This window comes from Pseudorca crassidens, chromosome 11, assembly GCF_039906515.1.
Source record: "Pseudorca crassidens isolate mPseCra1 chromosome 11, mPseCra1.hap1, whole genome shotgun sequence".
NCBI lineage: Eukaryota > Metazoa > Chordata > Mammalia > Artiodactyla > Delphinidae > Pseudorca > Pseudorca crassidens.
This window is the reverse complement of record NC_090306.1, coordinates 94,675,176-94,698,139: the sequence shown is the minus strand read 5'-3', so window position 1 is coordinate 94,698,139 and position 22,964 is coordinate 94,675,176. Positions and strand designations below refer to the sequence as shown.

The 22,964-nt window shown below is 49.5% G+C and overlaps 1 protein-coding gene across 1 annotated transcript; it reads right to left on the bottom strand.

Moving 5' to 3' along the window:
- Nucleotides 1-1,119: 1,119 nt before the first annotated feature.
- On the bottom strand, nt 1,120-12,947 carry LOC137202404 (apolipoprotein L2-like). Its single transcript, XM_067697926.1, has 3 exons — nt 12,751-12,947; nt 12,536-12,653; nt 1,120-2,320 (listed from the first exon to the last, which is right to left on the bottom strand). The coding sequence occupies exons 1-3, from the start codon at nt 12,791-12,793 to the stop codon at nt 1,459-1,461; spliced, it is 1,023 nt and encodes a 340-aa protein (XP_067554027.1). The 5' UTR covers nt 12,794-12,947; the 3' UTR covers nt 1,120-1,458.
- Between the last annotated feature and the right edge of the window lie 10,017 nt (nt 12,948-22,964).

Here is a 22,964-nt window from a genome sequence, read left to right as displayed (position 1 = left end):
AGCTCTGAGGGACTATTGCAAAGAAGTAAAGGAGGAGCCAGGATATAGGAGTTTTTGCTGAAAACAAACGAACAACAAACGAACAACAAAAAACACATGTAGTCGAACATCAAAAGATTACTGCTAACCAGAAACTTATGGTTTCCAAAGGGGAAGGGGCATGGAGGGATAGGCTAGGAGTTTGGGATTAACATATACCCACTACTATATATAAAATAAATAATCAACAAGGACCTACAGTATAGCACATGGAACTGTACTCAGTATTTTGTAATAAACTATAAGGGAAAAGAATCTGAAAAAGAATATATATATATATATATTCTTTTTATATATGTAAATGATCACTGTGCTGTATTCCTGAAACACTATATATATATTATATTTTTTTATTTATTTGTTTGCACCAGGTCTTAGTTGTGGCACGCAAACTCTTAGTTGTGGCATGCATGTAGGATCTAGTTCCATGACCAGGGATCGAACCCAGGCCCCCTGCACTGGGGAGCACAGAGTCTTATCCACTGCGGCACCAGGGAAGTCCCACTGACACAATGTTGTAAATCAACTCTAATAAAAAAAATCCATGGGGCTTCCCTGGTGGCGCAGTGGTTGAGAGTCCGCCTGCCGATGCAGGGGACACGGGTTCGTGCCCCGGTCCGGGAGGATCCCACGTGCCGCGGAGCGGCTGGGCCCCTGAGCCATGGCCGCTGAGCCTGCGCGTCCGGAGCCTGTGCTCCGCAACGGGAGAGGCCACAACAGTGAGAGGCCCACGTACAGCTAAAAAAAAAAAAAAAAAAATCCATGAACACAAAAGCCAGAAATTTCTATGTTCGCTTTCTGGCTGTGGTCCCCTTGGGGTGATGGAGGCCTTTGGTGAAATGCTCCGAGGGGCAACATGGAGGGATAAAGAAATATAAGAGCAAGAGAGATCACATCTGACGGTATGTCACAGCATCTCCCATCTACACACCAACAGGCATTTAGAGGGACAGAGGATGAGGTCAGGGCTGGGTCAATAAACTTGGCTCCCTGATCATGGGATTGTTGGGCAAATAAAAAGGTTTTAGTTTCCTATTAAGGTTTTTAAAAACTACTGCAGTGGAAATTGATCTAGAGAGATGAACACAAGAGGTGACATTTATTCTGTGATTTTTTGAAATAATTTTTGAACAGGAGTACTTGAAGTTTTGTAACTCAACTCGAGCCAAGAGGGAGAATTTAGGGATGAAAATTACAGGGTTTGAATACAAGAGGGTTTAAGGATTTCTCTTCCGCTAGGAAAATAGCATAGTCCAGCCAACAGACCAAAACAAGAGTCAGAGAGAACAGCCCAGCTTCCCCACTTTTATCTTTTTATCTCACTCTCTTTTTCCCTCTAACAAGGTGCCTCCGCACCTTGGCCCTGCACGTGTCCCTGGTCCCTGCACAGCTCGGGGGGTGGGGGGGTGGAGTCCAGCCCTACTGCAGACTCTCATAGATGTCGGTGAGCTCCTCCAACTTCTTCTCCAGCTCCTGGGCCTTCTGCCTCAGCCTTTCAGCCGGCTCCGTCTTTGCCCCCTCATGCAAGTGCTTTGCCTCTTTCACCAGGAAGGCCACTTCCATCAGAAGGGAGAGACCTGCACTGGCCACACCCTGAATCCGGGCCTTTTGGGTCATTGCCAGAGCCGTGCCTCCAAAGGCTTTCTGCACCTGCTTGCCACGTTTCGCTGAGACTTGCCCCGTGGTCGTGAAGCGCTTAGCACTGGCTGCTAAACCAGGGTTGCCTTTGGCCACCTTGATAGCACGGACGTTGTTCTCAATGCCTTGCATGGCTTGGAAGACTTTCTCTACAGAGGAAGTAAACTGGGCTGTGCTGTTAGATACAACCCCCTCAAACACCTCCTCTTTGCTGTCGGCCGTTGACGTATAGCGACTGGCTTCGGTTTCTAATGCCAACGTGCTTACACGTTCCACGATGGTGGTGGATACATCGGTCACAGCAGCCGCTGCTCCCAGCCCTAACCCAGTGGCTAAGAGTGCCAGACTGGCCCCCATTGTCACGGGTGCCAGAGACAGACCAAGGATGGTCAGGACACCAGACACAGTGCCAGCAGAGTGGGCTGCCACATGGGAGATGGTGCAGTCCCTGTGGAGCTTGTCAGCCTTCTCTGCGAGAGCATAGAGCTTTGTTATGCCCTCCTCCAGCTCCTCCTTCATCCGAGGATACTCCTCCAAAAATCTCTCCCTGTCCAGCTGGTCTTCTATGACTGTGTCTTGATCGCCCATGGCCAAGTCTGTTTTCAGCTCATTCAGATATTCACGTAGTGTATCTGCCTCTTCTCTGTAACAATGAAGGTCAAGGGATTAGAAAGATAGATTGCTCGTCCATAAAATAGGCTCAACAAGATCTATCCTACATAAATTATAGAGATTTTATTATAAATCAAATAGAAAAGAATTTTACAAATGTAAATTTTTTTTCAACATTAAACATGTTTTGTACCTTGTAGGTGCTCCGTATACTTATTCAATCATGGAATAAATAAAAAAAGGTCATCTTAGGAGACTCTCTTTTTTCTTTCTATCCTTATCTTTATTTAAAATTTTTTTTTAACATTTTTATTGAAGTATAATTGCTTTACAGTGTTGTGTTAGTTTCTGCTGTATAACAAAGTGAATCAGCTATATGCATACGTATATCCCCATATCCCCTCCCTCTTGCATCTTCCTTCAACCCTCCCTGTCCCACCCCTCTAGGTAGTCACAAAGCACCGAGCTGATCTCCCTGTGCTATGCGGTTGCTTCCCACTAGCTATCTATTTTACATTTGGTAGTGTATATATGTCCATGCCACTCTCTCACTTCATCCCCACTTACCCTTCCCACTCCCCGTATCCTCAAGTCCATTCTCTACGTCTGCGTCTTTATTCCTGTCCTGCCCCTAGGTTCATCAGAACCTTTTTTTTTTTTTAGATTCCATAAATATGTGTTAGCATACGGTATTTGTTTTTCTCTTTCTGACTTATTTCACTCTGTATGACAGTCTCTAGGTCCATCCACCTCACTACAAATAACTCAATTTTGTTTCTTTTCATGGCTGAGTAATATTCCATTGTGTATATGTGCCACATCTTCTTTATCCATTCATCTGTGGACAAGGACACTCTTAAAATAGGGATTTGATAAAGACACCTCAGAGGCAGGTCAACACAATCACTTCCAAAGAGTAGGCAGAGTGGGAACTCCACAGATAAGCACAGAGAAGTGGGATTGGAGCAGAAAAACTTTCATTCAGAGAACCTTAGTGTGTAGTGAGGAGTCAGCCTGCTCTTTGCCCTTGGCTACTGGGAAGTGGTCCCTGAGCCCCTAGAATATTCTGGCTGATAGGAGTGTCCTCGTCTGCCTGGGCCTTTGGCCACTGGACAGTCTAACAGGGTGACATGTGATGGGGCCTCTGGTCTGACCTCCGGGAGGGCAGGAGACAACCGCTCAGCTGTGCGGGCAGCAAGTGACTGAGCCCAAATAAAACTCCATACGCTGAGGGTCCTGTTGAAAAAGGTTCACTCCTCGGTCAAGTTTCAGTCAGGCTCTTCTGAGCCCTCTTCTCCAATAGGCCTCAACCTCCGCCCTTGTGTACTGTCTTTGACGGCCTGTATTGCCCAGTCCCAGCAAAACTTCGTCCAAGTCAGTTTAGTGAGAAGCCTTCCCATTGTTTAGATCTTATCATGTTTGATATCTGATCAAACTCATCTCCCACCTTTGATGCATACGTCCTTTACTTGCTTTTAGCAAGAATCCTGTCAGCAAATTTCAACAAGAACCCCTCTGCCCTCGATGTCTCCTCTCAGTGATTTTCCATCCCACGACCCTCACTCTGATCATTGGCTACCAATCCCCACTCATCTTTGCTGTGTTCGGACGTGCGCCCATCTGTCTCCTCTGCTGCGATGGTCTTCACGCCTATCACGATAGTCCTGAAGAGACTCTCCCTTATCGTTTTAACAAGAGTCAGAATATATTTCTTTAAACAGCGTGAACGTCCCTGGTGGGCAGTGCTCCGTGTGCCCTGCCACACACTGAATCCAGGACAGGGACACGGCCTGAGGACAATGGAAGCTTCCTGTGTGAAACCCGCCCAGACTCTGCCCTGTGGCTGATGGGAACCAGCATCCTTCCCTGTAATAAACCGTAACTGGGATCGTGACAGTTTTCAGGGAGTCCTGTGCCTCCTTCTAGGGAATTCTCACACCTGATGGTAGCTTTGGGGATCTCCCAAATTTGCCATTGGGGTCAAATGTAAGGACAGTCCTGGGGACCGTGCCCCAGACTTTGAGGAACGGCTAGCTCTGCGTACTTAGAATTAAAAAAAAAACAAAACCCAAACTCAGAGATAAAAGTGACCTTAACGATCATTTTGCCTGGCATCTGCTGTCTTCCAAGCCTGATGCCCTTGGCCTTCCCAGCTGAAGGTCACTAGGTCCCTCTGCTGCCCCAGTTGACTGGGAAGCAGGTGATATGCTATTAACCCTCGTTCCCCTTGGACTCTCCAGCCTGCCTCACTGACCCATCGCCCAGCACCCCCGACCTCTCAGGGGTCACCAGCCTAACTCATACCTTAGCTGGTGACAACTTCACATGCCTGCACACCAAGGCCATGTGCGACTTTATGGAACCTCTCAAAGATTCAAGAGACTTTAGGAAACATCCACATGAACTGCTAAGCCTGGAGAGACCTGCATTCGCACAAGCTGGTGGAGGAAGACTTTTCCTCTTTGGTGGGGACTTGTGAAGTCTCGTCAGAATCCCTCAGATGACACAAAATCGGCAGCCACTCATGGTGATGCTGGAGGTCTCACTAAGCCACACGGCCTTCCCACTGGTCAGGGCTACTCTATGTAGATTGGAAGAGGGTCCCAGATGGCAATGGAGAACCCCAGGCCCCAGGCAGGGTGTGGAGGACACAGTCACCCAGGGCCCTCTATGCTCAGCATGAGGGGATCGAGTCAGGGAGGGAAGAAATGTCCCCTCTCCCACTCACAGGACCTCTGCTAGGGTCACAGCCCCTTCAGTTTTGTGTCCTAGGGACCCACTCGCCTCACTCTAGTCCTGGCTCTGCTGCCCAAGCCTTCCTACTAGTCCTCCAACCTGGACCCCTCTGCTCCATCCTGACCCCTGGGTCTGACCCTGGTCCAGGCCTCCCTGGGCCTTTGGACGAGATGATTGCACTTGGTTCCCCGCCTCTGACCCTGCAGTTCACTCTAAGACCATCAGATTGAATTGCTATTCCCACTGGACACATGACAAACCTGAGACTCCAACTCTTAAGCTCAAAGTCCCAGAGCTGGGCAGGGGTAGAGTCAGGATCCAACCCAGCTCCATGCAATTCCACTCCAGCCTCTCTGCCTTACGGGCCAGCAGGATCCTGCAGTGTTGGTACACTTCCTAAGATGGAGATTAAAAGGGCTCCAGCCAGAATCCCCGGGAACGCAAACTGATGGTGTCAGGATTTTCTGACTTGTCCTAAATAGAGTCCTGCTTGGGCCTCATCTCTAGGAAAAAGGCTCTTTGGCCCCGTCTCTTCCCAACAAGCTTTTTAAAAGTTAATATTAATTGAGCACCTACTATGTGTCAGCCATCATGCTAAGCACTTTGCATACATTTTCTCAATTTCCTCACAATAAAATTGAACAGATGAAGAAACTAAGGCAGAGAGTAGTTCAGTAACTTGTCCAAGGTCGTAACATGCCCCTTCCTTGCAGGTTTCATCTCTTCTCAACCTGAGGCTGTTCACTGCCAGCAAATGACAAGGAGGAAACATTCCCCACGGAAACTTGAGAAGGAACATCCTCGACCCCAACCACAGGATCCTGCCTGGAAGAGGTGTGTCTGCCAGGAGGAAACGAGCCTGGGGCATGGGGCTGTGGGTGACATTTCTGCTGCATCCCTGCAGGTTACCTGGGCAAATCAGCCTCGGCCACAAATCTCTTCCAGCCTTCGTCTTCAGTGAGCAAGTGTTGCAGTTTTTCCCTGCTCACTCTCTCTCGGAAATAATTAATGACATCTTTTTCTTTTTCCTGCTTCACTGAGGGAGAAAGGAACCCAGGGCTTACATGGAGGGAACCCACAGCACTAACTTTGCAGGCAGTTGGATAGAGCCCGGGTCTTGTTGCTGAGATGAGGACCTCAGGGAGGCCTCACTCCGATTAATATTCCCTGGGGTCTGAGATTCTCTGTTAGTCCAGCAGTTTGTACTCGGAGGTCCCACCACAGGAGCTCAGACCCGACCTCCGGCCTGGGAACCAAGATCTCACAAGCTTTGCGGTGTGGTAAAAAAAAAAGAAAGAAAAGAAAAGAAGAAAGGAGTAGTACAATGTCAAAGAATCAAAAACAAAATAAAAATAGAAAGATAAAAAATACATTAGGAAAAATAAAACTATAATTGAAACAACTGCAACAAGGTAAAATAAAACCAAAACAGAAAAAAGAAAAAAAAAAGGGGGCGGGGGAAACAAGCCCAAAGGAGAGAACAATAACAAAGTATAAAGAATAAAATTAGAAAAATAAAATCTTTATTAGGAAAAATAAAAATATAAAAGAATCATCAACAATGAATCAACAAGGTAAAACAGGACCCTAATCTAATAGAGGAAAGGAAAAAAAGTCTTGGCTATGGGGGCGGAGTTTAGGCAGGGGTGGAACTTAGGCAGGGGCGGGGTTTAGGGTGGGTCGGGAAGTAGGGGGGTGACGTTTGAGCGTGGGGCGGGGCCTAGTGGGAGGGGATATAGGGATATACTATGCATATAGCTGATTCACTTTGTTATACAGCAGAAATTAACACAACATTGTAAATCAATTATACTCCAAAAAAGATGTTAAAGGAAAAAAAGAAAAAAAAAGAAAACAGTATTTAAAACATCACAAAAATGTAAACCCTCTGATTTTTTTAAAAAATCTAAAGTAAAATCTAAAGTAAATTTATGTGCAAGTCCTGGCTTTCCAATTTTGATTATTTTGGAGACTTTTTAAAATTGAAGTACAGCTCATATGCAATATTAAATAATTGATAGGTGTAAAATACAGTGATTCAAAAATTTTTAAGTTTGTATTTCATTTATAGTCATTATAAAATAATTTTTATCTTTAAAATAAAACACTTTAAATATGAGAAGTAAATGTACTTGTTAACCAATATAAAAATTAAATTACACTGCTAGAAGTTGGGAGGTGAAGTCACTGAGGGGAGGGGGAGGATTAATACTTCATTTTTCAAAGTGGGGAGTCAAGAAGAACAGGCTCGGGCTTCCCTGGTGGCGCAGTGGTTGAGAGTCCGCCTGCCGATGCAGGGGACACGGGTTCGTGCCCCGGTCCGGGAGGATCCCACATGCCGCGGAGCGGCTGGGCCCGTGAGCCCTGGCCGCTGAGCCTGTGCGTCCGGCGCAACAGGAGAGGCCACAACAGTGAGAGGACCGCGTACTGCAAAAAAAAAAAAAAGTACTGGCTCCATTTGAGGGCCTAAGAAATGAAGGTGTAAATAAAGTGCTTACAACTACAAAGTTTTCTATTAGAGGATATAAAACTAGTGATATAATGATACTAGGAGAAGGTAGGGAGAGATATAAGAAAAAGTAGGAAAATGAATGAAATCATTATCTTTCCTGGTAAAGTAAACAAATAATATCAAAATTTTTAAACCAAGAAAAAGAAAAAGACAATCCCTAATATCTATTAGCTATTGTGGTTGATGACTCCCCACTTTGTACCAGGCACCATTCTAAGAGCCTGGTATGCCTTCACTCACTTTTAGTTCTCACAACGACCCTGTAAGCAAGGAAACGGAAGCTCAGAGAGGTTAAGTAATTTACTCAAAGCACCCAGCTTGCTCTAGGGCAGGAATTCAAGTCCAGGTTCCTGTCTCCAGAGCACACACTCACACTACTCTCTCTCCCAATGTAATAATATCATTTAGAGAGATCGATTAACTGTCTAAAGAAAAAGCTTTTCCTTGGGAGGTAATGAGCAGAGCCCTCTGTATGAATTGGTTTGTTTTAACCATATGCACTTATTACTTTGCATTTTTTTAACTTTAAGAAAGCAGAAGTCACTTTAGTAAGTAAGCCACAAGAATGGGTTTGTTTCAGGCACCACAACCTTAAGGATGATGGAAACAGTTGGATCAAGTGCCAATAAGAAATGAGCCTGATGTGTCCTGATGTGACAACGGTCAGTATAGGAGACACGTTCGTGTTGATGAAACCAAGCTCTCTAAGAAAAGTAGGGATAAGAACAGGGGTTCAAGCAGAATATCAGAGTGAACTGTCACCTTAAACAGATACATTTTCCAGCAGCATCTTGCCCACCCACATAGGCACCCATGGGCTTCTGTCCACTCAAGGGAAGCAAGACTCCTTGCAGGGGAAGTGAATTCCATGGGCCGGCATACCTGCTACTCCAAAGGCAAGGATGCTCTCGAAGATGTTCGGAGCAGCGTTTAGAAGGGGCACCCACGTATAATAATAATAATAATAATAGATAATGATTACTATGATCATGTTTTTAGGCCAGGTTGAGTCTGTGAAAGGCCATGAGTTCATAATAATATTCAAATGAGAAGAGTTTAGATAAAGCGTGTCCAAAGAGGGAGATATAAAGGTCAAAAAAGGTAGCTATGCTCCAAAGAGGTGAGTATAACGGGAAATATTTCACTGTTAATTGAACTTAATAAGAAGAGGAGTTTTAAAGTGTATGGGGATATTCCCTTCTGTTTATTTACATGACTATTTATAAAGGATTGAGGAAGAAAACAAAGAAACAGCCTCTGACATCCCAGGCTGGCCTGGTATCACAACAGGGCGATGCTATTCTCCGGTTGGATGTACAGACTCTCAGAGAACACCAACCTCAGACCACGGCGCCCTGAGAGCATGAGGAAATGGGACAGCAAACACCCATCACTGTGCTGCCCCCAACACAACACTCCCTCCCTTGGCTGGAAAGCGTGACTGTCCTTCTTTACTGATTAGACCTTTCTCCTCACTCCGTCTCCCCTCTCCATAGATGGATTTACTGAGACACCTTCAGTGTGAACTGCCCCCCATTCTCTGCAGCACCCGATCTACAGAGGCCCCATTTCCTTAGAGCCTCCCCCAAATGACCTGACCTAAGCCCCAATCCTAGAATCTTTCTTTCTAACGCCTTCTTTCTGCGATGCCCAGGGTTCTCCCTCAGGAAGAGTAACAAACAGCTTGTCCACTATGGGAGTGTGCCTGAGGCTGCAGGCACTGACAGTGTGGGTGGAGGGAATACACACAGGCAGGCCGCCAGGGGTAAGGTTGCCTAAAGCAGGTTCCTTTCGCTTTCCAAGCCGCCCTTGCTCTGCTCACTCCCCGGCTGGTCCCTTTCCCGCTCCTGTGCTTTGTTCTCAGACTTGATCTTAACAACACAGTGTTCCTGTGTCCTTGGATGCTTTCCTGCCCACCTGCTCTCCTGCAGTTCCACCTCCTCCAAAGCCATTCGCCTCCCCCCTCGACCCTTCTGCCTCTCGTCTCAGGGCCTGGACATCAGGTATGTGTTGCTGGGCCCCTCTGCGGTGAGCGGTGACCGTATGACCCAGTCCTGGCTAACAAGGCACAGAAGAACTCAGCAGAGGGGGGCCTGGAGGCTCCCTGCTGTAAGGAACAGGTGGGAGAGGAGAGCTGGCTCGTCCCCTGCCTCCTTCTCTGCCTCGAAGCTGCACGAGCCCGGGAGCCAGGGCAGCCAGTTGAAATCGTGAAACACAGGGACCAGGAGGCAAGGAGGGGGCGGAGGAGGGCTCGGGCAGAAAGCCTGGATCCTGGATGACTCCAAACACCTGTAAATGGGGCTGCGCCCTCGACCTCCTCCTTCGGTCCTTCTCTGCCGCTCCCGGCCTGGCCCTGACCCTCGTGTGCACCCCCAGCTGGGTGTGCATGCTGGACGGTGCTCCCTCCTGCTGGATTACTCTACGTGGCGTCCTCCTCCGTTAGCCTCTGGTCGATAACTTCCGGGAACAGTTGTTGGTGGGAGAAGCCTGTCCCCACCCAACTGCATAGCCAGACACGCCCTCCCCTCCCTGGGAGCCGACAGAGATTCTCACCAAGCACCTCCCTGCATGTAGCCGCAGGGCATCCTGCTTGGTCAGGGAAAGGAGGGGTTAAGACAGGATCAAGTTCAGAGTCCTTAGCCCAGCCTCCAGGCCCTCCTACTGCTCTAGTTCCGGTCTTCTCACCACTTCCTGCTTCCCTGGGCCTGGTCCAGGTGCCTGGAGGACTCCCAGCTGCCTGGCCTCGGATTTCCCCCCCAGCCTCCGGGCGTTTGCTCGGACTGTTCCTCCCCCTGCAATGCCTTTCCCCACCTGCTTCACCAGGTGAAAGGTTACCTGTTCTTGGAGGCCCAGCGCCAAAGCCTCCTGCCGCCTCTTCCTTCCCCCAATTCCTCCACCGGCTCCCCGGGAATGTCGCACTTTCCTGGTCGTGGTTCTATTTGTGTGGAGTTTCCTCAGGTCTGAACACCCCTCAGGGGCCCTGTCTATTCTCTGCTGCACCTTCTGCTCTAGGGCCTCCGGGGCACCCTCCGCCCTCCCGGGCACAGCCTGGCTAAAATAGGAGGTGTGGGACCATTATTGGGATTTGAAACAACCAGCTTCTCGATGACACAGCACAACCCCAGTTCCACCTGCGTGAAATTAGAAAGAAAGGGAGGGGGAAGGGAGAATAGAAAGAGGAAGAGGTGGAGGAGAAAAAAAAAGCTTCTAATCAATGAAGGATTTAATCCCAAAGGGATCTGATTTAACCAGAAAGAAAAAACTACAAAGGTACTAAAAGAACCATTGAAAATAATGTTGATTTATGGAAACCTTTCTAATTCACACAGAAATCCCACAAGCTATAAAAGAACTTCTGATCTATTTGACCTCTTGAGAATTAAAAATTGTAAAGGACACCATAAACCAGGTCAGAAAACAATCAGAGACCAGCAGGCACTGTTTGCAATACTTACAGTAGACAAAGTCAATATCCCCAACACACAGAGAGCCTACAAGTCCACAGGAAAAGGCTGAAACCAGTTTTTAAAAAATGGGTAAGAGATACGAACAAACAATTCCAGGGGAGGTGACTTGCCCAGGGTCACAGAGCTCTCAGTAGGCAGAGTGGAGGCCAACAGCAGACCTTGTGACACAGGTATGTCAGGCATGGGGATGTGATTTTAATAACCCAAAAGTTTCTAGGTGTGTCTCTGCCTGTATACACGCATAGATCTAAGCTCACGCCCTACCCCCCCGTTACAGTCACATGTGATAAAAGAATTTTCACATATTGAGATATAGGGAGGTGATTCTGGCTTTTACATGAGTTTAATTGACTTTATGCTAACTAAAACATTTGTTTTTGGCCTATCAAACATACACCATACATCGATTTTAGTTATTAAAGAAGACGGCGCATTGACCAGAAGTAAAGAATGTCCCCGCTAAAAATAAAGATGAAATGCCTCCCTTCCTGGGAAGCCAGTGCAGTGTTCCTTCCATGTTAGGATTTCCTTCCTAGGTACCAAGGCCATACTGACTCGCTGTGTACATGCTGTTCTGTATTTTGTGAAACCTTGAAGAAAACTATCCCTGACTCGTCTGACGGTCTTTGTTTTGACAAGACGTGAACCTGAAAGCCATGCTTCTCCAGAGCGGCGTCTCACAGTTACCTGAGACGCTGTCTTCTGGGCTAGAGGCCTCAGTTAGTTCAAAGAAAACCCTTTTCTACTCCTATTAAACATTTTTTATTGATTATTTTCTTTGACACAGGTGTACAGTTTGACTTTTCATCTCAAGATTGCACAACAGCAAACACAGTGCAGGTCTCTGCAGCCAGGTCATCCCACTTCCTCAGCGGGGCCATCTTCCCCGCACAGGGCCACCCATCACCCACATCTTGAGCAGTGGGCCCGGTGAGCACCTGAAGACAGAGCCCTGCATCCCCTTGCTTGGTCTCCTGGCCCTCCCCTCTCAGGCCTCAGTATCTCCCCAGGGCCTGGTACCGAGCAGGCGCACAGCGACTGGGTGGGTGAACAAACCTTGATTCCTTGTATCTCCAAATAAATCCTTGACCCCTTCAGCGTCACCACAGCGCCCTGGGGGCTGCTTCAAGGTGGCCAGGCCACAGGAGGAGAGGTTCTGACATTCATACCCTCCTCCACCCACTCTGCTTCCTCCAAATTTCCCGAAGGACCGAGTAACCCCCAACACCCACCTTGCTCCTGGGGTCACCACTCATGTCTCAGGAGTCTGCATTTCGAGCTGAGCTCACCTGAGCAGGTGTCGCCCTCCCTCTGCACTGTTTAGGGGCCCAGGGGGCGGGAGGAAGCTGTCAGACAAACCTGCCTTCAAATCCAGGCTCTGCCCCTGCTTCACCTGCCACCTCGGGCCCATGACCTCACCTCTCTGAGCTTTGATCTCCCTTCTTCTGTAAGTCAGTGACAGTCATACTTTTCTCAGACAGTTGTCCTGAGGATGGGGAGATGGGTGGGGATCCTACACGCCCCTGCTTACCCAGGAATCTTCCTCTGGCCGAGTGTGAACAAGATCCAGTTGTTCTCAGCTATGCAGATGCAGCCACTAGCTGTGCGTCTCTGCAATAACCACACGCACCCGCTGGGCCCAGATATACCTGGAGAAGCAAAAAAGAAAGTGAAAGCCCTCACCGCTAAGTCACTCAGGTCAAACAAACACTCTACCCACTAGGCCTCACCCTGGGCTATTCTCACCCTGATGCTGACCCCCATAGAGAAACAAGTCCAGCCCTGACATTCCAGGTCCTACTGGGCTCAGCACATCTTGCCTCGGGCTCCTTGAAGGAAGACCTTCCACCAACAGACTGTGAGGCCCTTGGCAAATCACTCCCCCCACACCATGGGCTTCTTCCACGCTCCCTCTGCCCTCTGCACCCGCCCACACTCGCCAGCCTGCCTGCCTTATCTACCTTCACGCCTCCAGCACTCGATACGGTGCCAGGACGTACCAGATGCTCACTGCATACTGGGTATATTGCTGCTGCTGTGTGCCACGCCCACACGGGTTCTAGGCATTTGCTCACCCAGGAACTTCCGTCAGGGACACTTGCTCCTACCAACTTGAAAAATCATGCTCATCTTCCAAAGCCTAAATCTGGCATCACCTCCTCTGAGAAGCCCTCCAGGACCCTCCCCTGCAGAGTCCACTGTGCCCTGCTCTGCTCCCATGGTACCCTAGAGAGGGGCCTAAGTTCACCCCTCAGCCACTCTGGCCACGACCCCCCTGCTCCTTTCGATCAAGTCTCTAGACGTGGCCCTGATGACAGGAACAGCACCAGTGCCTCTGGGTCCTAGTGACCCACACGAGGAGGCCCAGCCTTGGTGGTCAAGGCCATTTGGATGGATGTAAAGTTTGTGGGAAGGGCTGAGAGCACGATGCTCTTTTCTCCCCTGGCTTATTTGCATTTGACAACAGATCTCTCCTCTCCAAACGGAAGACTTTTACAGGAAGGCCAGTGACCTGGCAACTCAGGAAAGTCTACAACAGAAAGCCAGTCCTGTTTTCTGTTTGGTTCCTGAGCAAAGAGCCACCGTGGATGGAGGGCTGAGTGTGTGTGTCAGGTGCTGTGCTGGTACCATCCACACAGTTCCTGTTTAATCTCCCATTAGCTCTAAGAAGTGTTGGCTCCATTTTACAGGGAAAGAAATGGAGAAGAAAAGGTCCCACAGCCTGTAAGTGGTGCAGCTGGACTGCTGGTGGACTTTTCTGCTTTGCCCCAAGCAGAAGTGGCTGGAGTGGGCCTCCTATCAGGGCTGCTTCGTCCTAGGAAATGTCCCTGGGGCATCGTGGCCAGCTCCTCCCAGCTTTTGAGGGAGGGACAGAGGAGTGATGGGTGTTATCCCATGAGGACCACACACACTGTAAGTCTGGTCTTACAATCACCCGTAACATATGCCAGGTATATAATGTGATTTTGCAGATAAGGAATCCGAGGGGAGGGGAGAGGCTGGAACTTTCTTCCACCAAATCAGGGGAGGGCCAAAGACTCAAACCGAGGTTGACATTTGACATTTGACACTTACAAACACTGCTCCTTGCTTAATGTTATTTTTTGTCATTGTTTTCTGTAAACTTCCTTCCTCCGGATTCTTTTCCCTTTCTCTAGCATGACTTTAGCCAAACAAAACCACTGTGAGATGCAGAACTGGATTAAACATCCACGTGAGCTGTAGCCAGGTTGACATAAATGTCCTCAATGCAGAATCGTCGCCGAACATGAGTGACCTCCATAAAGACAGGCTCATGGCAGAGCCGCTAGACAGGGGCTGTAGACTCAGACCGAGGTGAGGATTAAGCATCTCTTCACTCCAGGGTCATAAGCTGAGACCACCCCATGTGGAGACCCTGAAGATCTAGTGACTATAAAATCGGCCTCAGTGTGACCCCCAACATCACAAGAGAAGTCCCCCAGGATGGCTACAGCATGTGACCATGGGGGCTTTTGGGTCCTCCGAGTGGCTGGCAGAGACGGGCACCAGGCGCAGAGCACAGGGGATCACACTCCACGCAGACAGCATCTGGTGACCTCAGGGGAACTGGTCTCGGCCACTGGCTGCCAGGCCGCCAGCATCGTCCACTGGACAATCCTACTGGTCTTTCCTCGGGTGGGAAAATTGGGCCCTGAGGGAATTCACAGCTGTCAGCCTCTGGAAGGTTTAGAACTAAGTATAAAGAGGACCAATACAATCAAGCCCACCCGGGCTTCCCTGGTGGCGCAGTGGTTGAGAGTCGGCCTGCCGATGCAGGGGACACGGGTTCGGGCCCCGGTCCGGGATGATCCCACATGCCGCGGAGTGGCTGGGCCCGTGAGCTATGGCCGCTGAGCCTGCGCGTCCGGAGCCTGTGCTCCGCAACGGGAGAGGCCACAACAGTGAGAGGCCCGCGTACCGCAAAAAAAAAAAAAAAAAAAATACGTGCTCGATTGCATGGACTCCCCCTTCACCAAGATCACATATATGCTGACCTTCCCCCCCGCCTCTTTGGAGCAGTTTCTCAGAGCTCTCTGAAACGCTGTCTCCTGGGCTGCAGTCCTCATTTCGCCCCGGATGAAACCTAACTCACAGGTCTCACGTTGTGCCTTTTTTTCAGCCGACAGTATAATGTTTAAGAGAATTGGACACATTCTCAGAGTTCACAACAGAGTTTGGATCCTAATTTAATACAGGTAATTGAGTAATTGATTTGGATTAGACGTTTGAAGTTGAAAGGCACTCTGCTAAGTGTCAACACTAAGTACTTTGCAGACAACCTTTACCTGGAGAGAGGAAATAGCCTGCTAAGTGTCAACACTAAGTACTTTGCAGACAACCTTTACCTGGAGAGAGGAAATAGAGGAATTCAGCAGATCCCAAAACAGGAGGGGCGAGGAGTGGCGTGTGAGCGTGGAGGCGGGGCTGTGATGGAGGCGGGGCTGTGAGAGCCACACCACCAGACATCCTGGGGCATGTGCCACGCGGCACCACCAACCTCTATCCTCCTGGCAGTCAGACAACCAGGGAGATCCTGGTCTGGTCTCACTGTTGTGCTAAAATATGGCCTTAAAAATAACAGCATCTAGCCGCTGTGGAAAACAGTATGAGTATGACGGTGCCTCAGAAACGTAAATGTAAAATTACCACGTGATCGGCCATTCCACTTCCGGCTATAGACCAAAACTAATTGAAAGCAGAGTCTAGAAGACATATTGGTACATTCCTGTTCATAGCAACATTATTCACAATAGCCCAAAGGTGAAGCCACCCGAGCTTCCATCAGTGTATGATAGGATAAGAAAAATGTGGTGTATACCTACAATGGAATAGTACTGACATTAAAAAAGGACGTTCGGACACGTGCTATAACATGTTGAAATTTGAGGACATCATGCTAAGTGAAATAAGTCAGTCACAAAAAGATAAGCACCATATGATTCTGCTTCTATGAGGCACCTAGAGAAGTCAAATTCATAGAGACAGAAAGTAAAATGCTGGTTGCCAGGGGCTGTGGGAGGGGGGAAGGGGAGTTAGAGTTTAATGGGTACAGAGTTTCAGTTTTGCCAGACGTAAAACGTTCTGCGATTTGGATGGTTATGCTGTTTGCACAACAATGTGAACGCACTTAATGCCATTGAACGGTACACTTAAAAATGTTTAAATGGTAAATTTTATGTTTTGTATATTTTATACCAATTAAACATTAAAAATAAAACATCCTTGGGACTTCCCTGGTGGCGCAGTGGTTGAGAATCCGCCTGCCAATGCAGGGGACACGGGTTCGAGCCCTGGTCCGGGAAGATCCCACATGCCGCAGAGCAACTAAGCCCGTGCACCACAACTACTGAGCCTGCGCTCTAGAGCCCGTGTGCTGCAACTCCTGAAGCCCATGCGCCCTGGAGCCCATGCTCTGCAACAAGAGAAGCCACCGCAATGAGAAGCCCGTGCACCACAATGAAGAGTAGCCTCCTGCTCTCCGCAACTAGAGAAAGCCCGTGTGCAGCCAAAAATAAATAAATATATTTATTTAAAAAAATATATATATATCATGTCTCCTTACTCCAGCCATTTTATATATATATATATATCATGATGGCTGGAGTAAGGAGACATGAGGAAATACAGGTGTTTCCTGCTACCTGAACATAGAGTGTTTCTACGAAACCTTTAGCAAACCAAGATGCCATAGATGCGGATGTAGGCCTTTCATCAAAGTTTACTGGCCGAGGATGATCTTTTGGAAAGCAAGGGATGCCCGTAAACAGAAACGTTCAGAAATGTGACAGCACTACCTATCCGAAAGAGCTTTTCGTGGAGATAGACTAGGAAAACAAATGGAATTACTCGACCGCAGGTGAAACAGGGGTTGTGCTGTGTCATCGAGAAGCTGGTTGTTTCATATCCCCCTAACGGGTCCCACACCTCGTATTTTAGCCAGGCTGTGCCCGGGAGGCAGAGGGTACCCTGGAGGCCCTGAAGCAGAAGGTGCAGCAGAGAATAGACAGGGCCCCTGAGGGGTGCTCAGACCTGAGGAAACTCCACACAAATAGAACCACGACCAGGAAAGTGCGACATTCCCGGGGAGCCGGTGGAGGAATTGGGGGAAGGAAGAAGCGGCAGGAGGCTTTGGCGCTGGGCCTCCAAGAACAGGTAACCTTTCACCTGGTGAAGCAGGTGGGGAAAGGCATTGCAGGGGGAGGAACAGCCCGAGCAAACGCCCGGAGGCTGGGGGGGAATCCGAGGCTAGGCAGCTGGGAGTCCTCCAGGCACCTGGACCAGGCCCAGGGAAGCAGGAAGTGGTGAGAAGACCGGAACTAGAGCAGTAGGAGGGCCTGGAGGCTGGGCTAAGGACTCTGAACTTGATCCTGTCTTAACCCCTCCTTTCCCTGACCAAGCAGGATGCCCTGCGGCTACATGCAGGGGGGTGCTTGGTGAGAATCTCTGTCGGCTCCCAGGGAGGGGAGGGCGTGTCTGGCTATGCAGTTGGGTGGGGACAGGCTTCTCCCACCAACAACTATTCCGGGAAATTATCGACCAGAGGCTAACGGAGGAGGACGCCACGTAGAGTAATCCAGCAGGAGGAGCACCGTCCAGCATGCACACCCAGCTGGGGGTGCACACGAGGGTCAGGGCCAGGCCGGGAGCGGCAGAGAAGGACCGAAGGAGGAGGTCGAGGGCGCAGCCCCATTTACAGGTGTTTGGAGTCATCCAGGATCCAGGCTTTCTGCCCGAGCCCTCCTCCGCCCCCTCCTTGCCTCCTGGTTCCTGTGTTTCACGATTTCAACTGGCTGCCCTGGCTCCCGGGCTCGTGCAGCTTCGAGGCAGAGAAGGAGGCAGGGGACGAGCCAGCTCTCCTCTCCCACCTGTTCCTTACAGCAGGGAGCCTCCAGGCCCCCCTCTGCTGAGTTCTTCTGTGCCTTGTTAGCCAGGACTGGGTCATACGGTCACCGCTCACCGCAGAGGGGCCCAGCAACACATACCTGATGTCCAGGCCCTGAGACGAGAGGCAGAAGGGTCGAGGGGGGAGGCGAGTGGCTTTGGAGGAGGTGGAACTGCAGGAGAGCAGGTGGGCAGGAAAGCATCCAAGGACACAGGAACACTGTGTTGTTAAGATCAAGTCTGAGAACAAAGCACAGGAGCGGGAAAGGGACCAGCCGGGGAGTGAGCAGAGCAAGGGCGGCTTGGAAAGCGAAAGGAACCTGCTTTAGGCAACCTTACCCCTGGCAGCCTGCCTGTGTGTATTCTCTCCACCCACACTGTCAGTGCCTGCAGCCTCAGGCACACTCCCATAGTGGACAAGCTGTTTGTTACTCTTCCTGAGGGAGAACCCTGGGCATCGCAGAAAGAAGGCGTTAGAAAGAAAGATTCTAGGATTGGGGCTTAGATCAGGTCATTTGGGGGAGGCTCTAAGGAAATGGGGCCTCTGTAGATCGGGTGCTGCAGAGAATGGGGGCCAGTTCACACTGAAGGTGTCCCAGTAAATCCATCTATGGAGAGGGGAGACGAGTGAGGAGAAAGGTCTAATCGGTAAAGAAGGACAGTCATGCTTTCCAGCCAAGGGAGGGAGTGTTGTGTTGGGGGCAGCACAGTGATGAGTGTTCGCTGTCCCATTTCCTCATGCTCTCAGGGCGCCGTGGTCTGAGGTTGGTGTTCTCTGAGAGTCTGTACATCCAACCGGAGAATAGCATCGCCCTGTTGTGATACCAGGCCAGCCTGGGATGTCAGAGGCTGTTTCTTTGTTTTCTTCCTCAATCCTTTATAAATAGTCATGTAAATAAACAGAAGGGAATATCCCCATACACTTTAAAACTCCTCTTCTTATTAAATTCAATCAACAGTGAAATATTTCCCGTTATACTCACCTCTTTGGAGCATAGCTACCTTTTTTGACCTTTATATCTCCCTCTTTGGACACGCTTTATCTAAACTCTTCTCATTTGAATATTATTATGAACTCATGGCCTTTCACAGACTCAACCTGGCCTAAAAACATGATCATAGTAATCATTATCTATTATTATTATTATTATTATACGTGGGTGCCCCTTCTAAACGCTGCTCCGAACATCTTCGAGAGCATCCTTGCCTTTGGAGTAGCAGGTATGCCGGCCCATGGAATTCACTTCCCCTGCAAGGAGTCTTGCTTCCCTTGAGTGGACAGAAGCCCATGGGTGCCTATGTGGGTGGGCAAGATGCTGCTGGAAAATGTATCTGTTTAAGGTGACAGTTCACTCTGATATTCTGCTTGAACCCCTGTTCTTATCCCTACTTTTCTTAGAGAGCTTGGTTTCATCAACACGAACGTGTCTCCTATACTGACCGTTGTCACATCAGGACACATCAGGCTCATTTCTTATTGGCACTTGATCCAACTGCTTCCATCATCCTTAAGGTGGTGGGTTACCAACTACTCTAAAGGGACTTCTGCTGTCCTAGAGTTAAAACAATCCAAAATAATAAGTGCATATCTTTAAAACAAATCGATTCACACAGTAGGTTCTGCTCAGCCCTTCCCAGGGAAATCCACTTTAAGTTTTTTGCTTTTTCTTTAGGCAGTTAATCAATGTGTTAAAATAACTTCTTCCATTGGGAGAGAGAATAGTGTGAGAGTGCACTGGAGACAGGAACCTGGACTTGAATTCTGGCTCTGCCACTAGCTGGGTGCTTTGAGTAAATTACTTAACCTCTCTGAGCTCCAGTTTCCTTGCTTCCGGGGTCATTGTGAGAACTAAAAGTGAGTGAAGGCATACCAGGCTCTTAGAATAGTGCCTGATGCAAAGTGGGGAGTCTTCAACCACAGTAGCTAATGAACATTAGGTACTCCATGTTTGATATTATTTATTTACTTCCTTCCAGGAAAGATAACAATTTCACTTACTTTTATACTTCTTCTTATACCGCTCCCCACCTTCTCCTAATACCATTGCATCACTAGGGCCGAACAAAGTTTCAGGAGCCCTGCACGTCACTGACACTGGATCGTTATTAATTGTTACCCATTAGTAAACACTAGTGCTCCCAGCCTCACGTAATTTCTAGAGTATTCCCTTCTTAGCTTTTTTTCTGTATTTGGTTTTATTGCTTCACTTCTATAACTTTGCAGATGGCTGTCTCCCGTCTGATTATCTTCTCCTTGTGCCGCAACAGGAGAGCAGGACTCTGACTGGGCTTGGAGGCAGCTGACGGGAGCTGAGTAACTTTCCTTAACTAGCGGCCAGCAGAGCCCAGGAGACAGAGAACCTCTCTGGGTTAAGTCCACTGTGGCACTGGTGGCCGTCCCAGGGGAACCCACCAGAGAACTCGCCCCTCGCTGTTCCCTGCAGCCACTGCTCACTCACGATCAAGCCCATAGTCTGTTTTCTCTTTCCCAAGGGTGAAGCGACACCTCCTTCCAGCCTGACACAGGCGGGCGAGCTGAAGGGAAGACTCTGAGACCCCAGCTGCTGCCACCATGAGCACAGTAACCTGCTACTTAGGTAGTCAGCTGCCTCTTCTCTGGCAGCTTCCTACTTGTGACCTAGAATTGAGGGTGGTGTCCCCAGGCTGAGTTAACCAACAGAGGAATCAAGAACCAAGAACGGGATGGATAAGCATCCTCGAGCCCCCACGAGGGGCCAAGAGGAGCTCCCCAAACCCAGGGGTCTGTCCCCACAGGCTTCTTCCCGGCCCCCCCCCCCCCCAGGGAGCCAGGACCAAGATGCTCACTTCCTCACCCCCTAGTCCTGCACCGCCATCCAGCAAGTGACTCAGAAGTGAGGACAGGACAGCCCATGGGTGGGGGCGGGCAGCAGATGGGAATCCCGGAGGCCGGGCCAGGTGGGGAGAGGAGGTCTGCCAGCATCCCTGGAGGCTTCTCCTGGCCTCTCCCTTTGTCCCAGCAACGCCCCTGCTCCTAGACCCTGAGGCGGTACCACAGAGCCTGTTGCCTTCAGCTCTCGCCCTGCTGCCAGCCCAGCCGCTCTGTGAGGCTCAGTGGACCCTGAACTGAGCCCCAGCCTGGCCTTTGCCACCTCCCACCTGTGTGACCTGGAGCACCTTACCTGACCTTAATTGTAAAATGAGAATAATATTTCCCTATGTTGTTTTCAGGATCAAATGTAATGTGTGTTCGTGGCGTGGGCCAACGCCTGCCACACAGCAGGTCCTGCCTAAGTGTGGTTGCTGTCCCCTCTACCTGGAATTTGTTAGTTTCAGGTTGAAACCTCCCCTCCCCCAGACTTCTCACCCCCTCCGCACCCCCCCCCCACCCCCGCAACTGCCTGCAGCTCTGTCAGGGCACCTGCTTGCCAGGTGTAATTGCCTCAGGCAGGTACTGGCTCTATGGATCTCAATACCCCTGCAGAGACGCGGGTGCTCAGTTAGTTCCCCCATCCACCCCCATCCAATCAATGCACGATTTAGTGCTGTGGGTTCCCTCCATGTAAGCCCTGGGTTCCCTTCTCCCTTAGGGAAGGGGGAAGACGCACCCACATGAGCACTGCGTTTTCTTGAGTCTCGTTTCCTCAGGATTGCTCCTCCCCCATCACTGCATTGCTCAGCGACCAAATCACGTCCTCCCTGGAGCTGCCCTGAGAGCAAATTAGTCAAGCTGAAGGGTAAGGGAGGGGAGAGCAGATTAGAAGCCAGGAGCCGCCATCCCAGCAGACTGGGATCCTTGAGGGGGGGCTGGGCTGGTGAATTCCTGAGGCTCAACTCTCCTCCGGAACCAGGTGATCTCCTGTTTATCAACAGTTCAGCTTGGGTCCAGTGGAGCCAGTGGGGAGCTGGGTCCCCTGGGGCCAGCCTGGAGAAGAGAGAGGTGATGGGGATTGATCATAGGATCAGAGCCAGGGGTCCCACCCCTCCCCCACCTGAGAATCGCCCTCCGCTGCCCAGCCTGGAGTGTCTGTGATTAGCAGGAGGAATCCTCTCCCTCCCATGGTAGTTTTACACAATGACGTGTGGTCTGAAACTTTTTTTTTTTAACAGCTTTTTGGTTGGTTTTTTTTTTGGAAACCCTTTTTTTTTAATTAATTTATTTATTTTTGGTTGTGTTGGGTCTTCGTTGCTGTGCAAGGGCTTTCTCTAGTTGTGGCGAGCGGGAGCTACTCTTCATCGCGGTGCACGAGCCTCTCACTATCGCGGCCTCTCTTGTTGCGGAGCATGGACTCCAGACGCGCAGGCTCAGTAGTGGTGGCGCACGGGCTTAGTTGCTCCGCGGCATGTGGGATCTTCCCAGAACAGGGCTCGAACCTGTGTCCCCTGCATTGGCAGGCAGATTCTCAACCACTGCGCCACCAGGGAAGCACTGAAACTTTGTTTTTAATTGAGGTAACATCGGGTTATAACGTTCTATAAGTTTCGTGTATACAACATTATATTTCTACTTCTGTATACACTACAGAAATTAGTTGCAAAGAAGCCCCATAGTATACGACAGAGTAGAATGAAGAAATCACAATTTTTTAAATACAAGGAGACTTCAAAGAATTGTCTTGATGGTTGGCCTTGGATTCAACCTCTGACCTTTCTGCTTGCGGGCCTTGGGTGGTCCCTTATCCTGTCTGAGTCTCACTTTCTTCTTCTGTGATACAAGAATAATACCTCTTTGTGTGGATATAGAGGGAGATCGATTTTACATCAAGTCCCAGCCCACACATAGAGACACACTGGTCGCCAGTCTCTTATCAGCAATTCTATCACCTCCAACTTTCTGAAGCACACACAGGTGTTTGGTAACTCATCTGGACAGTAACCCTGCCCTGTACTGACCTGAGCTTATTTATAGTCATTACAGACTTTTTCCCATTTATTGTGAATGTTTGTTTGTTTCACTACCAAAACGTGAGAACATTCATTTATCGGGTGCTTTCCAGACCCTGCTGGAAGTGGTCAGGCTCTCCTGGAAATGGGGTGTCACGCCCTTTTGATCCTTTTTTGGTCTGCATCTTCCGGTC